This window comes from Tachyglossus aculeatus, chromosome 12 (assembly GCF_015852505.1).
Source record: "Tachyglossus aculeatus isolate mTacAcu1 chromosome 12, mTacAcu1.pri, whole genome shotgun sequence".
Taxonomy (NCBI): domain Eukaryota; kingdom Metazoa; phylum Chordata; class Mammalia; order Monotremata; family Tachyglossidae; genus Tachyglossus; species Tachyglossus aculeatus.
In genome coordinates, this window is record NC_052077.1 from 19,720,235 (window position 1) to 19,732,454 (window position 12,220).

Below are 12,220 nucleotides of genomic sequence, written 5' to 3' on the forward strand. Positions count from 1 at the left end.
CCACTAGGCTATGCTGCTTCTCATGGGAGCGAATGAGTTCTCCAAGGGAGTGGGTGTAGATGGAGAATAGAAGGGGACCCAGAACTGGACCCAGAGGGACTCCCACAGTTAGGGGGTGGGAGGCAGTGAAGGAGCCAATGAAGAAGACTGAGAATGAGCGGCCGGTGAAGGTGCAGATTATGTAAGCAGATGATTCCCGAATTAATCTCTTTGGACCTTACCTCTCTCGTCTGCAGTCTTGCATGTCCTCCTGCCTTCAGGACATCTGTACCTGGATATCCCGGAGACATCTCAAACTAAATATGTCCAAAACAGAACTTTTCATCTTCCCAACCAACACTGTCCTCCCCCTGACTTTTCCACCTCTGTAGACAACACCATCATCCTCCCTGTCTCACAGCCCGTAATCTTAGCATTACGCATGACTCATCTCTCTTATTTAATCGACATATTCAATCTTCCACCAAATCTTGTTGGCTCTACCTGTGCAGCATCGCCAAGTCCACCCTTTCTTCTCCATCCAAACTGCTAACACTTATCATCCAAACCCACCTTGAAAACTGGGGATTAAGAATATGAGTTCCACGTGGGACGACCTGATTACCCTGTATCTATCCCAGTGCTTAGAACGGTGCTTGGCATATAGTAAGCGCTTAGCAAATGCCATCATCATTGTTATTATAATTATTATTATCTGCCTCTTTGCTGACCTCCCTGCCTCTCTCTCCACTCCAGTTCCTACTCCACTCTGTTGCACGGATCATTTGTGTAAGAAAAACTTTCAGTCCATGTTTCCCCACTTCTCAGGAACCTCCAGTGGTTGCCCATCGACCTCCGTGTCAAACAGAAACTCCTTTCCATTGGCTTTATAGCACTCAACCACCTAGCCCCTCCTATCCTATCTCACTGATTTCCTAGTACAACCTAGCATGTTCACTTCACTTCTCCCACACCAACCTACCCAGTGTTTCTTTATTTCTTCTATCTCGTCTCCATCCCCCTTCCCACATCCTCCCTCTGGCCTGGAGCTTTGTCCCCCTTCTGATCACACTTCTCACCTTCCAAACTTAGTTAAAAGCACATCTCCTCCAAGAAGCCTCCCTGACTAAGCCCTCATTTCTCCTACTTCCTCTCCCTTGTTCTTTGCTTTTGCACTGGGATTTGTCCCCTTTATTCGTCCCACCCTCAGCTGCACAGCACTTATGTACATATCCAGAATTTGCCCCATTTCTCTCCCCCTGTAGACTGTAAGATCACTGTTGGCGGGGAACGTGTCTACTGTCCTTTGTGTTGTACTCTCCCAAGTGCTTAGTACATGCTCTGCACACAGTAAGCACTCAATAAATATGATTGATTGATACACTTCTACATCTTCAGTTTGATATATTAAAGACTAATAAGTGTGACATCAACTTCAGATTAATTTCCTAAAAGTTATTCTGACTTTTTTTATTCTGTTTCCCAGTTGTCACTGATAAACCATGTGATCCCTCGATGTCAGAATTGTTCCAGCCTTCAATCCTGGGTGGAAAATGAAGTTAACCTTTTGTTTTGTTGCAGGACCTGCCCCATTTGGCTCTAGCTGGGTGAAACACTACTGCATGTATAGAAAACCTGCAAAGAAGTTCACCATGATCCCATTTGAACACAGATCCGGTGGGAAAACTGTAAGAGCACGTTTTGTTTTAAATTACATTTTAAGCAAGTAATTTCAGTCACAACATTTTATTATATTATTATAGATACCATTATCACTAAAAGGGTAACTTTCCCCTTAGAATGCCTTTTTACATGGTATTTTTAGCTTTAATGATAAGGTTTTTGTGTGGGGGTGAAAACACATGGTAAAGTGGACAATTTCTCCCCATTGTAGTAGTAATGGTATTTATTTAGCGCCTGTTGAATATAGCGCAGTCTACTAAGCACTTTGAAAGGTACATTGGAAGCATGAAATGGGGTCCCTGGCCCCAAGAAGACAGACATAAAATCTTCACAATGAAAGCAGATTACGTGAATTGAATGTTCAGTCAAAATGTATTTATACACATCGAAGCTGAGGACAGGTATAAATTGATTTACTGGTGCAAATGGCAGCTGTCTTTTGGGTTGCTTCAATTCACAGTGTAGATAAAAGCCTGGATTGTTTTTGACTTATGCTGTAGAGAGCTTTGGAAAGTAACGAGAAGCAGCATGGCCTACTGAATAGAGCACGAGCCCGGGAATCAGAAGGAACTGGGCTCTAATCCCAGCTCTGCCACTTGTCTGCTGTGTGTCCTTCGGCAAGTCACTTAACTTCTCTGGGCCTCTGTAAAATGGTGATCAAGATTGTGAGCCCCACGTGGGACATGGACGGTTCTGATTAGCTTGCACCTGCTCCAGTGCTTCGTACGATGCCTGGCACATAGTAAGGGCTTAACAAATACCTTTTTTTAAAAAAAAGATGTTTTTTTGAAATAATGTTAGTTCAAGGAAACTAGAAGTTTGTCACTCAGATAATTCAGAGAAGCAATAACAAAAAAAGCCTCCATTAGAAATGTATGCACATTTGAGCATTTCTAGGCGTTTTCACTCCGAGTCGGGGTAGACTCTCATTCATTCATTCATTCAATCGTATTTATTGAGCACTTTCTGTGTGCAGAGCACTGTACTAAGCGTTCTACTTGTAAGGCATGTGGGCCTGATGAAAATAGGATGGGTTAGTTCAGGCGTCAAGTAGGCCAGATATATTATCTATTTCATCCTTGTTCTTCTTCCTCTTCCTACTATTTGTAAATCATTTTGTGTGTCTGACTCCTCCCTTAAAGTATGCACTCCTTTTGGGCAGGGAAGGCTGTTTTGCTTCCGTTGAACTTTGGCAAGTGTTCAGTACCTATTACAATGTCCAGTAAATGCCGTTGATATTCTTAAAATTGCAATCGATCATTTTGATTAACAAAAATTACCCCAAATAGATGTGAGGTATTATTGTTATTTTTAGGCCGAGCACCCAACTATTTCTACAGTTGTTCTTTACTGAGGACTTCTCAGAAATCCCTTCACATATCTCCTTCTGTAAAATGATCATTGCTGAACTCTCAACTCTTTTGCCTTCATCTCCCAACCCAAATGAAGCTATGATTTACTAGGGACTCCTTGAAAATAATTGCATATAAGAGACTTGGAGCAGCAGTTTGATTGCACATTTGATTCTTTCTGTTTTTTTTTAATAGAGGAAGATGGATTTGTAAGTCATATAACCTCATATTCCTGGTTAATAGGCGACTTAAGAAGAAAAATTGCCCAAGACCCATTTTGGGACCATATTGGCCATCCTTGAATAGATTACAAACTAGAATTTTAAAATAATATTGGAAAAGAAATCAAAAAAATTAATTCAAGAAAATCTACTTCTGAAAATATTCTATTTGATAAAGGCATGACTTTGTAAATGTATGGTAATACACACGTAGATGGCAGCTGAAACCACTAATTATGAATTGGCCAGATATGTTATATACAGGATATATAAATCATGAAACTGACAGGGACCTGATTAGGTATTTAGAATCATTTTAGCATCCATAGTATGTTTTATTCTGGGGTCATTTCTGTTGAGAATATTTAGACACGTTCTGCTCCGTGACCCAGACTGCATCACGGAGAGAAGCAGTGTGGCTCATTGGAAAGAGCGCGGGCTTTGAAGTCAGAGGTCATGGGTTCAAATCCCGGCTCTGCCAATTGTCAGCTGTGTGACTTTGGGCAAGTCACTTAACTTCTCTATGCCTCAGTTACCTCATCTGTAAAATGGGGATTAAGACTGTGAGTCCCACATGGGACAATCTGATCACCTTGTAAACTCCTCAGCGCTTAGAACAGTGCTTTGCACATAGTAAGTGCTTAATAAATGCCATTATTATTATTATCATTATTATCACTGAATTGGCCAAGTTGCAGTATTAACTTTATTTCAAACTCTTTATTTCACAGGGTGATGGAGAGATCTTCAGTCTCATGGAGTGTACCAAAAGGCCCATGGATTCCATTGACAGACGATTCTGTTTTGATGTAGAAACATCAGATCGGTAAGTTTAGGCACCTTTAGCATTTTGACAGGACATTGATATTGTTTAATGTTGTTCATTTTTCAAAGCATTAAGGATATAAGCATTAACTCAGTACCTACAAGAGCTGCAGCACAGACTTAGCGCTGTGCTATCATCACTTCAGCCACAAATTGATCAATCGATCGTGTGTATCAAGCGCTTACTATGTGAGAGAGCATTGTACTAAGTGCTTGAGAGAATACAGTACAATAGAATTAGCTGATGTTCTTTGCTCATAACAAGCTTACAGTCTAGGGGAATAACGAGTAAAAATCCAAGTACGAGGGTGATGCAGAAAGGAGAGGGAGTAGGGGAAATGAGGGCTTAGTTGGAAAAGGCCTCTTGGAGGAGATTGATGTGGAGGAATCTCCACATCAATGTGGAGATGTGGAGCAATCTTCTTGATGGCTTATTTAGTATTTGGGAGTCGGATGAAAGGAGGATTAGTCCCTGCTGTCTCAAAGTGTGCAGTGTAATGGGTGAAGACAAGTAGTTACATTGTATACATTCAATGGAAACAGGAGGAGACACATCAAACCAAAAAACTGAAAGTCAGCAAAATATGAATTAATGGAATAAAGTGATTGGGTGTCATCACTAAAGGAGTTGGATTAGTATCCTGAATGGACGGCTCTTTAGGGAGGCTTTGAAGATGAGGTGGGCCAGGGTATGGTGGATTTTAAAGGGAGGGAGTTGCAATCATGGGAGGAGAGTGTGAGCAGCTGGTTGAAAACAGAAGAGTTGAATGTGAGCTAATAGTAATAATTGTGCTGTTTAAAGTTCTTCCTCTGTGCCAGCCACTGTACTAAGCACTGGGATAGAGACAAGATAATCAGGTCAGACACAGTCCCTGCCCCATATGAAGCTCACAGGGTAAGAAGGAGGGAGAGCAGGTATTGAATCCTCATTTCTCAGAGAAGGATGCTCACACCTTGAGGAGTTAATTGATTTGCCCAAGATCGTAAAAGCAGGCAAATAATAATAATAATAATAATAATAATGATGGCATTTGTTAAGTGCTTACTATGTGCAAAGCACTGTTAATCAATCGATCAATCAATCGTATTTATTGAGCGCTTACTGTGTGCAGAGCACTGTACTAAGTGCTTGGGAAGTACAAGTTGGCAACATATAGAGACAGTCCCTACCCAACAGTGGGCTCACAGTCTAGAAGGGGGAGACAGAGAACAAAACCAAACATACTAACAAAATAAAATAAATAGAATAGATATGTACAAGTACTAAGCACTCGTTCTAAGCACTTGTAGAGTAGCATTAGAACCCAAGTCCTCTTACTCACAGGCCTGTGCTCATTATTCCACTAGGCCATGCAGCTTCCCTGGACAATTGATACAGTTGGAGGATTAGTTTAGAAGAAGTGAAGGGTACAGGTCAGTCAGTCAGTCGTATTTATTGAGCACTTACTGTGTGCAGAGCACTGTACTAGGCACTTTGAAGAGTATAATATAATAACATTTCCTGCCCACAACGAGCTTAAAGTCTAGCTTACAGTCTTCAGCTAGTTTGACTTTATTTTCAGTTTATTTCCTTTCTTGGACAGATTAAAGCAGTCGTCAGATCTTTCTCAGGAAATCTTCATCCTCTTTTTGATCACTGTTTATTTTTTCTTTTTCTTAAAATTTGATTCCACTTCCCAGTTCCATTCCTTCTATGGCCAGATAGTTTCAGTAGAAGGTGCTCACACAGAGTGTGTTAGGTACAGTGCATATCACACTTTTAAACATTTTGCCCCTTTGGGATAATAAAACAGTTAACAGTTCATCGCTAGAGGACAGGGGGAAGTTTTGTGGAAAACGCACAACAAAAATTGAAGCTTGAAATTTGAAAACTTGGCACGAGGCTCAGTGCATCCTCATTTGTAGTAGATTTTTTGCTTCCATGAGAAATTCTCACTGAATTACTGAATGAATTAATAACTGAATGAATTAATATACTGAATTAATAACATGGGAAGGATTTTAATAAGTAGAAGCAAATTTACCAGAACAAATGTACTTAAAAAAAATTGGTGCCCCCTCCCCGCAGATACACTGGTTGGTATTTTTGTTGTTGTTGGGGTTTTTTGGTTGTTTTTTAGACTCCAGACAAAAGCAATTTTTTCACTTGGACAAGTGGGTGCAGGACTATTTTCAAGGGTGAACTAATGGAATGCACTATTGACGGCAGTTAGGTTTAGTGAACTAAGAACAGGACATTTGAGTGGATTCTAGTCTTGCAACTGAATTTTTCTGATATTTTGGTCCATAACTCCTTGTTCCTTCCTCAGGCCCATTAAATGGTATGCCTCTCCCTTGCTAGAAATGTTGTGAGAGTGAAGCAGCCAGTCGATTGTAGAATGTACTGTTCCACTCCTGGCTATGTATGTTGAACCATTTAGCAAACCCATTGGGACGGAGAACAGTCCAGGTAACTGGGTGTGTGCTACTGGGGAAAGTGACCATGTTCCCATTGCACCAAGTTACTTCACTTCTCTGGGCCTTAGTTCCCTCATCTGTAAAATGGGGATGGAGACTGTGAGCCCCATGTGGGACAGGGACACTGTGTCCAACACGATTTACCTGTATCCACCTCAGTGCTAAGAACAGTGCTTGGCACATAGTAAGTGCTTAACAAATACCATTATTCTTCTTATGCTCTGCACACAGCAAGCACTCAAATACCATTGATTGATTGATTGGAGTGGGAAGGCAAAGGATGGACATATGTTTGTAAATGAACAGTTTACTGTGGGAGATGTACTTGCCGGTTGGGCCTGTGGCAAAGCAGGAAAATTTTCCAAGTCCTAAGATTGGCCACCCCAGGCCTTGAACCTGTAGCTGGTAACTGAATCCATCACTCCTGGGGAGCACACCGTGTTAGTCGTAGTGCATCCTCTGAATGATTATTTTTTTTCCATTTTCGGAGCAGGTCGACTACAGCCAGTGGACTTCCTTTTCCCTTCCACTCTGTCATCCCATTTGTACGAAAGTTGGCAATGCCTGATTTTAAAGGGCTTTCTTTCCAGCTCTTATTTTCATCTGGTCTGGAGGGAAGGTCTTTGAGAACAGGCGACCCCCTTCCCCCTCCAAGTCAGCAATCTGTTATTTCTTCTTTGACGCAAAGGCAAATGTGTGTGCTGTTTGCGGGGTTTTTTTCTCATAATTAATCCACTCCCTGGAGCTCAGCATGGGTTGTTAAGGAGAAGGGCCAAAGTTTTAAGATCTAAGCAAGGGGGTTCCGTCTACAGCAGCTTGACGGTCTGGGCGTTTTGCCTCGATTCCTACACCGAAAGGATCCTGGGAAAAGTGGGGCTTGAATTCCCAACCACATAGTGCGAAAGTGATGGTAAAAGCCAACTATGATGTGTGAAAGTTTGACAAATAAATTGCAGGGGATGATGAAAGAGCAAGAGAAATGAAAACACACACAACCATCGGGCTATTTTGGGTTGGGGCTGGGGATTAATGAGTGGGCCTTTCCATGCCAATTTTGAAGTTATAATAAAGGATAACTGGCTGGAACCACTAATTCCATTCTGGTTGCGGCAGTTGTTCACTAATTAACCCTGGGCAAAACATTTATCTTCTGAGAGCCTCTGCACCATCATTTGGGTAGCATGGATAGTGCCGATGGGTTGTGGTCTTGGGGGGAAGACTTAATATTTGGCATAGGGCTTTAGGAGATGAGATGCAGGTTATAAGAAGGGCTGTGATTATTAGCTTGACCTGCTATGGTTTTATTACAGTTTGCTCTCACTGTAAAGCGAAAAAAATTTCAAGAATTAATACTCTCTTTTAAAAGAAACGTATCATCTGTGACAAAGGGAGATAGATGTGCAGATGCATCATCCATTTTAGTTTCTAATCTTCTGAAATGTGCACTGTGCTGCTTGTTTTTTTCAAATAAACAACAAAAGCTGTTTCATCAGTTTGAAAGATCATTGCAAGCCAATGCAAATCACCTCGTCATTCCCCACGTCTTCCTTTAAAAGAAAAAAATGGTGAAATTTTTCTTGGGTTGTGAGTTGAATTTAGGAGTAGTTAATTATAACCCTGGTTGCCAAAGAAAGGCATTTAAGAAAACAGAGAAAGCATAAATGAGTCTGTGTTCATTTGCCAATGACTTACACAAATTTCTTCATGGTTTTTACAGACCTGGAATTCCAATAACCATGCAGGCTTTTTCAGAAGAAGAGAGGAAGCAGTGGATGGAAGCTCTAGGTGGAAAAGAAGCTGTAAGGATATCCTGAAAGTCTTTTTTCCTCCTTTCAAATACTTTATTATTACCTGTGATCGTAATTACATCCATGTTTTACAATTGATATTGTTCTTGGCTACGCAGAAAGTTGGTGCAAGGTTTCATTTCTGAAGAATTGACTGTTGACCCAGAACAATAGTGACTACAGAAGTATGGCATTGGACTATGAGAATCTAGAGCCCTACTCTTAGTTTACATTGGAGTTCTATTCCAGTTTCCTCTTGCTGATTTGCTGTGTAGCCCTGGGATGTATCTTTACATCCCAATAGGAAAAATTTGGTTAGTCTTTGACTCCTCCTGAGGGAACTAATCACTGATCTTAATTTTATTGTTACTTAATTTTACTGTTAATTTTACTGTAATGTCTGTTGAGAAATGTAGAGAAAAGTTCAAGAGGGCAGTGTGAGTACCACAGTCTTTGGTACTAGATACTTTGTTCATCCCTATAGTCCGCTGTCCCAGTTGTGTTAGGGCAAAATATTTCTAACAGTTGCCCTTCCTGTCACCTTTTTCCTTTCAGGGCTTTTTCCTTCTTTCCTTTCCTTTCCTTTCCTTTCCTTTCCTTTCCTTTACTTTCCTTTCCTTTCCTTTCCTTTCCTTCCCTTCCCTTCCCTTCCCTTCCCTTCCCTTCCCTTCCCTTCCCTTCCCTTCCCTTCCCTTCCCTTCCTTTTTATTGAGAGCTTACTATGTGCAGAGCACTGTACTAGTGCTTGGGAAGTACGAGTCGGCAACATATAGAGACGGTCCCTACCCAACAATGGGTTCACAGTTTAGAAGGGGGAAACAGACAACAAAATAAAACATGTAGACAGATGTCAAAATTGTCAGAATAAATAGAATTATAGCTATACTCTATACATCATTAATAAAATAGAGTACTAAATATGTACAAGTAAAATAGAGTAGTAAATATATCCAAATATTTACAAGTGCTGTGGGGAGGGGAAGGAGGTGGGGGGCACGATGGGGAGGAGGAGAGGAAAAAGGGGGCTCAGTCTGGGAAGGCCTCCTGGAGGAGGTGAGCTCTCAGTAGGGTTTTGACGGGAGGAAGAGAGCTAATCCTCTCAATTGCTCATCATTCAGTTCTGGGGTAAAGAATGTGAGTACCTGATATCTGGTGAACAAGAAGAAAGAGAAATGATAAGAAATAAACAATATCAGAATAGTAGTAATAAGTGACAGCACAGTTTCGGTAGCCAGTCATAAAGCCATTTTACTATATATGGAAGCTGTTACTGCTCACTCATATAGCAGTTTTGTAACTACTGTGGAAAGGTAACCGATCAGATTCGTGCCTGATTTTCATGTGCAAATTGTATTTTGTTTTTTCATATTTCTTCCTACTTATAAATTTGAACTGGAACGATTTAGCAGGGATTCAAAAGGTCTGTCATTCTTCTAGAACATGCAGATGACTGAGATCTCAGTCTTATCCTCTGTCATCAAGGCTGATGCACAGCTGGTCCTGGGCACATCTACCTAGAGATTAAAGAAGTTCTTTAGAAAGTCAGTTTGCTTAGGGAAAAACGTTCACCTGGCGAGTAATTGAGAAATGGATCTGCTTTTAATGGTAGTGTCACCTTCAAGACATGTAATATAACCTCTCCTTCAGTGTAAACAACAAAGCGATTAGCATGAAGATAAACTGGCAAGGGCAGGACCTCACATTATAAAGTGCACAGCTGCATATTTGTGCGGAGAACCTTGGGCAGAGCATATTTTTCAAGGTGCTCTGTGAGCCCAAGAATAATAGACCAGTAACTTGAGTTCCCGCTGCTGTTTCCTACGCAATTATTTAAATGACCTCTGTCATTGAGTGGGGATATTTGTTCAGTGCACTCTACGGCCAGAAACAGTGAAAAGAGAAGGAGAAAATAACACAGCTGTGGAAGTAACCTTTCTGGTTAATTCTTTTTTCCGAAGAAGCTTGATATCAACATGAAGCACTGGTTCATTTCCCACAAACTCAACAGAAGGGAAAATGCCCAGAGCCAAGTTAGTCCAAATTAGCCTAATCACGGGACATTGCGTAGCTATTGAGGTTACCTTAACTTGAGGTAATGTAACCCGTAAGCGTTCATCGCCGAACAGTATTGAGCTGTGTTCATGCACAGCTTTGTGCCTGCTCTGTCCTGGGTGGAAGTTCTGGGTGGAATTGAGAAGGGGGTTGGAACATTTTGGAGTTGTTCCAGTATCTAGAGCATTAAGGGAAGAATCATGGAGTCAGCAGAGCATTAGAGCTCCACAAACGGACTAAATCGAAAAAAACCCAACATATCCAGTAGTGAGCAGTCCCCGGGAATACAGTTTGCCTTCTCAGCAGTCAGTTTTTTTCCCCCACTGCATCTAATCCCTGGGCTATATCAGTGCCAAAGCCAGGCCTTTTATCCTGGCATCACTTCTATCTGTTTTGCAACCAATTCCTGGTTTGGATTAAGGGCCTCTTTGTCTTCTTGCTGCTCTGAGGATCTGTGCAAATGGAGTTTTCCTGTCGCAGTGCCCTTTTAGCTTTAGCAGTAGAGCTGAGCAAACCCCATGTCCAACGTTAGCAGCACCATGGCCTAGTGGATAGAACGTGAGCCCGGGAGTCAGAAGGTACTATGTGCTAATCCCAGCTCTGCCACTCGTCTGCCGTGTGACCTTGGGCAAGTCACCTACCTTCTCTGGGCCTTAGTTACCGCTTCTGTAAAATGGGGATTAAAATTGTGAGCCCCATGTGGGACACCTAATTAACTTGTATTCAACCCAGGGCTTAGCACAGAGTAAGCGCTTAGAAATACCACAATTATTATTATTATTAAGTCCTGAGATCACTCCCCTCTCTCACTGCTAACAATCACCTGACTACAGTGTACCACACTAGAGCCTCCTCTTCAACTCTGTAAGGGTGCAACAAAAGTAAAAGTTTTAATCCTCCATTCTCCCCATCTCCCTTCCCTAACTGATTTTACATGGAGCCTGAAAAATGTCTGACAAGGGGTAGAAAGAGGGAAATAAGTGTTTAACTACTGGACCGGTAATAAATATTTATTGAGCCCCCACCAGGTGACCAGACGGATAGACTATGATAGCTTTAGGTACGTGGTCTCTGGAAGAGGTGTGCCTTATTAAATTCTTGTGGTAGTAGCCCAGTGTAGAGCAGAGGTGTAGACTGTTTGTGCCAGTCAAACAATGGTCTTTATTGAGCTTTTACTCTGTGCAGAGCACTGTACTAAGCATTTAGGAGCATACAGTACAGTAGGGTTGGTAAATTCCTACCTCCAAGGAGCCTGCAGTCTGGAAATGAATCAAGTGCTCCTTAATGCATTTAGGGTTCCTCCTTGGACTGTATCAAGTTGGCAACATATAGAGACGATCCTCTTATTAACAAATACTGTCATTATTATTAGTAAACCTACAGGGACTGTCTTGCTCAGGTTGCTAGGATGGCAAGCAAGAAAGCTGCTGTCTGAGCGAAGGAGACTTTTGTTGCCTACGGTTATTGCTCCATGAGCATACTATTCCAAGCACTAAGGAAGTAAGACCAACTAAAGCCATTTTCTGGGCTTTTGGATTTAACAAATAAATCAGTGTTTGTTGCTGAACAAATTTGAGGATCCCGAGGTACCTTTTATATCAGCTTTCTGGCTTGCCACGCAGCAGTTGAGAACAACAACGGGAGCTCAGCAGCGCTCAATAAATACGATTGATTGATTGATTGATTGATTGAACAGCAACGGGAGAGAGAGTTGTTCTTCTCCTTGGCAGGTGATCTTATAATCATTATGGTATTTAAGAGCTTACTATGTGCCAAGCACTGTTCTAAGTACTGCGATAGATACAAGGTAATCAGGTTGTTCTATGTGGGGCTCACAGTTTTAATCCCCATTTTACAGATGAAG

General features: G+C 41.5%; 1 protein-coding gene across 1 annotated transcript in view; it reads left to right on the forward strand.

The window, feature by feature from the left end:
- The window catches only part of ARHGAP10 (Rho GTPase activating protein 10), a 262,121-nt gene that overhangs the window by 146,273 nt on the left and 103,628 nt on the right, over positions 1–12,220 (forward strand). The window contains exons 9-11 of the mRNA XM_038755281.1: positions 1,561–1,667; positions 3,967–4,061; positions 8,235–8,316. Coding sequence (XP_038611209.1) covers positions 1,561–1,667; positions 3,967–4,061; positions 8,235–8,316 — 284 coding nt within the window. The remainder of the gene's footprint in view (positions 1–1,560; positions 1,668–3,966; positions 4,062–8,234; positions 8,317–12,220) is intronic.